This window comes from Seriola lalandi, unplaced genomic scaffold (assembly GCF_002814215.2).
Source record: "Seriola lalandi dorsalis isolate HSWRI2012SDOR001 ecotype SW California unplaced genomic scaffold, Sedor1 jcf7180002054458, whole genome shotgun sequence".
Classification (NCBI taxonomy): Eukaryota; Metazoa; Chordata; class Actinopteri; order Carangiformes; family Carangidae; genus Seriola; species Seriola lalandi.
The window spans coordinates 7,191-14,988 of record NW_019525011.1 but is presented as its reverse complement, the minus strand read 5'-3'; the positions used below and the strand labels follow the sequence as shown (position 1 = coordinate 14,988).

General features: G+C 43.6%; 1 protein-coding gene and 4 non-coding genes across 5 annotated transcripts in view; 1 reads left to right on the top strand and 4 right to left on the bottom strand.

Annotated features, from left to right (window-relative positions):
• LOC111658585 (GRB2-associated-binding protein 1-like) overlaps positions 1-6,053 on the top strand; it is a 10,233-nt gene extending 4,180 nt beyond the window's left edge. Inside the window, exons 2-8 of the mRNA XM_023411165.2 lie at positions 654-782; positions 873-1,038; positions 1,880-2,072; positions 2,782-3,422; positions 4,652-4,734; positions 4,880-4,989; positions 5,714-6,053. Of these exons, the coding sequence (XP_023266933.2) occupies positions 654-782; positions 873-1,038; positions 1,880-2,072; positions 2,782-3,422; positions 4,652-4,734; positions 4,880-4,989; positions 5,714-6,053 (1,662 nt within the window). The remainder of the gene's footprint in view (positions 1-653; positions 783-872; positions 1,039-1,879; positions 2,073-2,781; positions 3,423-4,651; positions 4,735-4,879; positions 4,990-5,713) is intronic.
• Positions 6,054-6,152: 99 nt separating this feature from the next.
• On the bottom strand, positions 6,153-6,226 carry trnan-guu (transfer RNA asparagine (anticodon GUU)). The gene has a single exon. It is a non-coding gene; the product is annotated as a tRNA-Asn (tRNA).
• A 175-nt stretch (positions 6,227-6,401) lies between these two features.
• Positions 6,402-6,475, bottom strand: trnan-guu (transfer RNA asparagine (anticodon GUU)). The gene has a single exon. It is a non-coding gene; the product is annotated as a tRNA-Asn (tRNA).
• A 395-nt stretch (positions 6,476-6,870) lies between these two features.
• trnan-guu (transfer RNA asparagine (anticodon GUU)) lies at positions 6,871-6,944 on the bottom strand. The gene has a single exon. It is a non-coding gene; the product is annotated as a tRNA-Asn (tRNA).
• A 328-nt stretch (positions 6,945-7,272) lies between these two features.
• Positions 7,273-7,346, bottom strand: trnan-guu (transfer RNA asparagine (anticodon GUU)). The gene has a single exon. It is a non-coding gene; the product is annotated as a tRNA-Asn (tRNA).
• Positions 7,347-7,798: the final 452 nt, after the last annotated feature.

The following is a 7,798-nucleotide window of genomic DNA, read 5'->3' as shown; positions in this document are numbered from 1 at the left end:
TGTGTGTGTGTGTTTGTGTACATGCTGTTATAGAATTTAAATCCATCGTCATGCTCAGCTTCACACCTTTTAAATGATCATGATATGTCTTTTGCACACACTACCCACACACACACACACACACACACACACACACACACGGGTGGTGAGTCATGTCTGAAATATGAGGTGTCATCGTGTGGAACGCTCATGGCAGATCGACCCTTCCCATAATGCTCAGCACATGATGGCATTGACCTAAGAGCAGAGTCAAACATTTAGGAATTCAATGTGTGTGCGTGTGTGTGTGTGTGTGTTTGTGTGCATGTGTGCGTGTGTGTGTGATGTTAACATTCATGTGCACTGGAGTGTAAAACTTCTGCCATGGGAGAGAGACACCAACATTGTCTTGAAAAAGTGAGAGAGAGAGCGAGAGAGCGAGAGCAGAAATGAATATATAACCTGTATATCTTTCTGCAGCAGTGTTATTAGCCAGTGTGACTATTTACACCCAGGTGTATATTGCATCATCTTGAAGGCTGATATTTTGTGCTGATGTTTGATTGAAATTATCTTTAATTTTGTGTCCAAAAATAAATATGAAAAAAAAGAAGAAAAATCTTTTTTCCAGTGGATAAAAGTAACGGTCTCTCTGTTTCTCTCTCTTTCTCCAGGCGTGGAAGAGGCGCTGGTTCGTGCTGCGCAGCGGTCGGCTGAGCGGAGAACCGGACGTCCTGCAGTACTACAAGAACCAACAGTCCCGCCGGCCAATCAGGACCATCAACCTGAACCTGTGTGAGCAGGTAAACAGTTTTTTCTAGTTTTGTGTATTAAGTTTTTACATTGGCACCATGTTTTACATTCCCTTCCTTCTGTGTCCCCTTCTCCTTCAGGTGGATGCCGGCCTGTCGTTCACAAAGAAGGAGCTGGAGAGCAGCTTCGTTTTCGACCTGAGGACGGAGGAGAGGACCTGGTACCTGGTGGCCGAGTCTGAAGAGGACATGAACCGCTGGGTGTCCTCCATCTGCCTGCTCTGCGGCTTCAACCCGACTGATGACGGTACCGCACAGGATGATGGACGGATTTCTTGTTTTGTATTTGAAATGGATCCATGTGTGTGTGTGTGTGTGTGTGTGTGTGTGTATGTGTGTGTGTGTGTGTGTGTGTGTATGTGTGTGTGTATGTGTGTGTGTGTGTGTGTGTGTGTGTGTGTGTGTGTGTGTGTGTGTGTGTGTGTGTGTGTGTGTGTGGGTTGTGGTTGAGTCAGTGTGAAAGCTGGTGGGAAGAGAGAGGACAGAGAACATGCAGAGAGAAAAATATGGACAAAAAAGTCTTCAGGGTGGTGTATGTGTGTGTGTATGTGTGTGTGTGTATGTGTGTGTGTATGTGTGTGTGTATGTGTGTGTTATAATGTTTTAAAATATCATTATTCACAACAGCTTCGCCTTGTACGGTCATTTCAACTTTGTCTTGTTTTTGAAACGATAATCCCCACTATTAATCACTCTGCTTTCAGTCTTATAACCCATAGCTTACTAACTTCTTTTTTATCGTTCGGCGCACAGACAGAGACTCATGATGTGGACACAGATAATATTGATTATCCCACAGTGAGAGCTGTAATACGGAGTAACAGTCAAATGTTAATTATTTAAAAGTTAAAAGTTATTTAAAAGTTAATTACCCACAGTTCAGCCGGAGATTGAGACGCGCTATGCTAGTAGTTGCTAATGTAGCCTGAACTTGCAGAGAACAGATTTCAAGTCTGCGTCAATATTTGCTAAGGACGATGTTGATTGGTTGAGCTTGCAATAGTGACAAACACTCCAATACCCACAATGCCGTGCAGCAAGACACAGACAGTACATATATCATTACTCAAACCTCTCCTTTGGTCCAGTTCCAGAGAGACCTCCTGTCTCTGGCTCATCCTCCGTCACCACGGTGACCTCAACCAGTGGCACTGGCGCCATCACCGCGGTAGCGGGCTCAGTCCCACCCCCTTACGACCCGGTGAGTGTGCGACAGCTGGAGCCCGACGGCCACGCAGAAGAAGACTACCTGTGGTTATCACACTGCCAGAGTCACATCAGGTGAACAAACACACACACACACACACACACACACACACACACACACACACAAAATTCAAGGTGAGAACATGAGACAAAACATCCTGCTGTGCTGACCAACACCGCTGAGTTACGCGGAAACATTAGTGTCTTAATTAAATGTGCTGACATTGATTTTTTCATGCCCTTGACAACGGGTATGAGACACAGTTTCCAGGGTTTATATTCTGCCTCCAATCTCATGTTACAACCTGCCACTGAAACTCCAACCAGGACTAATAATAAACACAATAATAATATTCATCAAAATGATCAATCGGCAGTTTCTGAGCCATGTGATTGTTTTAAAAAATTAACTTACATTTGAATAAAGTGGAAATACATAAATGCGAGAGAAGCCAACTTTTCCTCTCAGGTTGAGACTGAAGAAAACCAGCTGAAGGTAAATCTACGAGACGAACAGTCAGAGTTACAGGTTCAGACGTGTGGGATCTAAAGAAGGAATTAAAGGTTTATCTAAGCCTGGATCACACCCACGCTTTTCCAGAAGGGTTGGCTTCACAAAACATTGTGCGACACAAAGAAACTGCAACTGAAAACTTCAACAGCAACTTATTTTATTTTTATTTTTGTGAAAAAGTCACGATACAGTTGCTCAGAAAAAAGAACTACTTCCTGTCACTTTAAATCATAATATACCTCTTTTAATTTGGTATCTCTCCGTCTCCAGACCTCCTCTAGGTTCCTCCACCTCTCTTGAAACCGACTACAACGATAACCTCTACCCGCCTCCTTCTGCCACCTCCTCCTCCTCTTCCTCCTCCTCCTCCCCATCCCTCCTTCCCAACGGCCTCCAACCTCCGTCGTCCTCCGGCTTCAGGATGGCTCCGTGGACAATTGTCTCGATGACAGGTCCTCTCAGCCAGTCACTGGATGCCAGCGTGACCCCTGACCTCCAGAAGCGAGTAGGCCGACCTCGTTGTCACCCCTCTCCTCACCCCAGGAAGCACTCCCTGGATTTCCACCTGCGACCCGTGGCGATACCTCTCAGTGACGACACACACTCCAACGTGCATCCAAATGTGCACTCGCACACCACCAGCGGCTACCAGATCCCCCGTCCGGCATCCACCCCGCAACCACAACCCCCTCGCCGCCCGTCCTCTACCCCCAGTGTGGACTCTCTAACCCAGGCCGAGCTCCACGCCTCCACCCCGACTCCTCCTCCACGCCCGCCAAAGCCCCCGGCGGGTCCCGCCACGCTCCCCCGATCCACCTCAGAGCCGGAGAGGAGGGACGGATGTGTGGAAGGAGGAGGTGGAGGCCTGCCGAGGAGCAACACTGTCACTATACCAGGACGTACGCAGACAGGTGAGAGGAGAACAGTGTGTCCTGGCTTATCTTTCATTAAAGACGTCGTTTTAAAGGAATAGTTCCACACTTCAGGAAATCTGCTTATTTCTCAAGAGACTTCCAAGAAATAGTCGGGCACGTAATTCACATTTTTGCACAGACTAAACAAATGACATTCACTGTATTTTATTTTAGCTTTTTTTGGGTTTTCCACTAACTCCAGAGAAAGTTATCTGTCTCCTGCGAGACTCTGTTCGTCTTCAGTTGGTTTATCAGAGTTTAATTTGCTGGAAACAGCTGTCCGCCATGTCTGGAACTGAAGTTTGTGAGAGTTGTGAAACTTAACCAAACATGTGCTGTAAAAACCAAAACAATGAGCTAAAAGAGGCTAAAAGGCTTTAGAGAGCTGCAGAGTCGGGTGATAACTCTGTGTGGTTTCTTCACTGCAATTAAATGAATTGTTAATATTAAACAAATGTCTTATTTTGTGAGCTTGAGCAGTGCAAGCTAATAAAGCTAAATATATATATATTTATATATCTACTGCTAGCTAGCCCTGGGCTTTCATTCCCATTTTTTTAAATTTAAAAAGAAAGAAAAAAGAAAAATCGCAAAAATTAAAGAGTAAAACACTGAAAAACCAAATCAGCCTTTTGTCAACACCTAACTGTTGACGACACCCTGACAAGCAAGCAATCATATATTATTTTTATTTAGTGTATAATATTGTTGACTTAAATGTAATCATCAATGCAAAAGTCTAAATCATTTAAAATAATGACCAGAGACACAAACTGAAAGGACTTCTTATAGAGAAAAGTCTTTCTGTACGTAGTGTATTTGGCCCTCAGTAGCATTGTAAGTAAGTAAAAGGAAATAATCTAATGTTGACAAATCAGTATTTAGTTTCAGTGGCTGTGAAATCCCAGTAGGAGGCTGCAGCAGAGAGTTTAATACCCGGTACGTCAGAGATCAGAGAGCACTATAGTTATAAAGAGGCTTTATTGTGCAGACGTGGCAGCGTGGATGGATTATATCCTTACAGCGGAAACAATTTGTTCCTGTTTGTACCATAATTTGATCGGCATTAGTTTCATTCATAAGACGAGAACTTTGCCCCACAACAGAACAAAGAGGGGTTTTTTTCCCAGGCCTGTTTCGGTAAAAAATGATTACCCAGTGTTTGTTCCTGAGCCACACACAGTTGGTTTACTGTCTATATTAGTGTTTGTGCTCTTGTGTTTCAGGTTGTGAGTCTTTTTACACCCCTCGGTCGCTGTCTGACAGAGCGAGCATGTTTGACTTCAGCGAGAGCTTCAACAGTTACTTTGTAAGTGGAAAGTTTGAAAATTTAAAGAATAAAACACTATATTCTTGAAAATAATTTATTTTCTTCCGTTCCATATGTTGTATTTTATCCGAAAAGTCCAATTCTGTTAACTCTTGGTTTCTTGATGTTTCTCTCTCTCTCTCAGTTTAATAAGGGCATGGTACCGCTGGGTAGTGTTTGCTCCGAAGATGATGATGTGGATGAAAACTACGTTCCCATGAGTGCTGCCACCACTGAGCCTCCTGTTGCACCGAGGTTAGTCAGAACATACATGATATGATGAGAATTTGTTAACGTTTTAAAGAGGATTTTCCTTCCAACTGTACGACTTGTCTTAATTGAAATTTAGGTACATCAAGTGTTAGCAAGACTCTCATTTCTTTCAAGCATATTAGCTATTAAGCTTTACTTTGGGTTTCTCTAACTGTTACCTCTCACCACAGAAAGTAGGTTTTTGCTATTCCAAATGGTGTATCCTTGTTAATTTAAGTGTAAAACGTCCCTGGGTGGGCTTGAACCACCAACCTTTCGGTTAACAGCCGAACGCGCTAACCGTTTGCACCACAGAGACGAGTTGGGCTGAAAGGGGGTGTGGCCTCAATTTCCAATCTCCATTCACCTGTCATTGCTTAATTCTAGGCCTCAGACTTGTCAATAATCAGGTTTCACCCTCATGGACCCATATATAGTCACATCACCTCTTGTAGTACCTTTCAGATCCATCAGAATCCACTTAGAGGAACACTGAAATCCCCCCAAAAAACATCTAAAACCCTCTTAGAGCCTCAAAATCTCCTCAAAGATCCCGGAAGAACAACATAAAAATCTGATGAGCTCAAGATTCTACTTAAAGATCCATTTAAACAATTGTGGAACATTCTCAGATTCAGCTAGAACCGCATGAACGAGCAGTAGAACCCGTCAGGGATCGCTGGATTTCCTCCCCAAGAAACGTCAATAATTTCTTCTTCCCTTCCAGGGTGCCTCCAGCTCCTCCCTCTGACTCCTATATCCAACTCCAAGATGGCAACTACGTCCCCATGACGCCCCTCAACCCTTCCCTTCCCAATCACCCCATCGCTGCCACAGGTGACCTGGCAACCCTGGGGAGGCAAGTGCCTCCACCCATCCACATGGGCTTCCGTAACTCCACCATGACTCCGGTCGCTCCCCTGACCCCGCCGCTCTGGAGGAATACCTCAAACACTGCCAGCGGAAAAGAGGTCGAAGCAGTGCCCCCTCCGATCCACCGCAACCTCAAACCACAACGCAGAGGTGAATACAATATATATCAGGAATTTATGGATAACCCCATGTGACTGGATGTTTAATTTCTTCATAGTTCCATATCTGGAACCATCAACTAGAGTAGGTTTTTTTATTCCACATGGTGTATCCTTGTTAATTTAAGTGTAAAACGTCCCTGGGTGGGCTTGAACCACCAACCTTTCGGTTAACAGCCGAACGCGCTAACCGATTGCGCCACAGAGACGTGTTTGATTCCTTCCAGACGTCAGGCTTGTCATTAATCAGGTTTCTGCCCGTCCTCTAAAAAACCAAAATTCACTGAGTGTTTGTTATTTGGGGTTTCTCTTACCCTTATCTGTCATTGCAGAAAGTAGGTTTTTCATTCCAAATAACATGTTGTTGTTAATTTCAGCCTGAAACATCCCTGGGTGGGCTCGAACCACCAACCTTTCGGTTAACAGCCGAACGCGCTAACCGATTGCGCCACAGAGACGTGTTTAGCTAAAAGCGGCGTGGCCTCGATCTCTAATCTCCACCCACCTGCACTTTTGATTGTTTTTAGTACCAGTGTTTCCTTCTCGAACTCGGGCTTGTCATTAATCAGGTTTCTGCCTGTCCTGTAAAAAAAACAAATTCTTTGAGGGTCATCATATAAGTTATATAATGCTACTTCCTGAATTTATCTGTAAATTCATTGACTTTTTGTTGTGTGTAAAACACCAAAACTGTCTTAGTTAGAGTTGTTGAAGGTATAACTTTGAAGCATTGATTAAATCACCACTGATAAAGTCTCCTATTTAGTCTTTGGCATTCATGGTTTTGCTCTGATGTTCATACACCCTTCCTTTTTCATCTTGATGATGTATCTTTGTCAGTTTATGTGTAAAACGTCCCTGGGTGGGCTCGAACCACCAACCTTTCGGTTAACAGCCGAATGCGCTAACCGATTGCGCCACAGAGACATGTTCATACTAAGGGGGTGTGGCCTCCATCGCCAATCTCCACCCACCTGCATTTGTTATTTCTAAGACTTTTAGTAAAATAAAGCTGCTTCCTGAATTCAATCGCCACTCCTTAAATTTTTTGTTATGTGTAGAACATGGAAACTTTATTGTTTAGAGTTGTTGAAGGTATAACTTTGTACCATTGAATACATCAATAATGGTAATATCTCCTATTTACTCTTTGACGTCTATATTTTTGCAGTGAAGTTCATTAAGTCCTCCCTTGCCATCACAGACATGAAGAGTCTCATCTAGATGATGTGTCCTTGTTTATTTAAGTGTAAAACGTCCCTGGGTGGGCTTGAACCACCAACCTTTCGGTTAACAGCCGAACGCGCTAACCGATTGCGCCACAGAGACTTGTGTAGCTTAAAGGGGGTGTGGCCTTGATCTCTAATCTCCACCCACCTGCATTTGTGATTGTTTTTAGTACCACTGTTTCCTTCTCGAACTCGGGCTTATCATTAATCAGGTTTCTGCCTGTCCTCTAAAAAAACTAAATTCATTGAGGGTCATTATTAGATACATAACCGTACTTCCTGAATTTATCTGTCAATTTATTGACTTTTTGTTGTGTGTAAAACACCAAAACTGTCCTAGTTTGAGTTGTTGAAGGTATAACTTTGAAGCATTGAGTAAATCACCACTGATAATGTCTCCTATTTAGTCTTTGGCATTCATGGTTTTGCTCTGATGTTCATACAACTTTCCTTTTTCATCTTGATGATGTATCTTTGTCAGATTATGTGTAAAACGTCCCTGGGTGGGCTCGAACCACCAACCTTTCGGTTAACAGCCGAATGCGCTAGCCG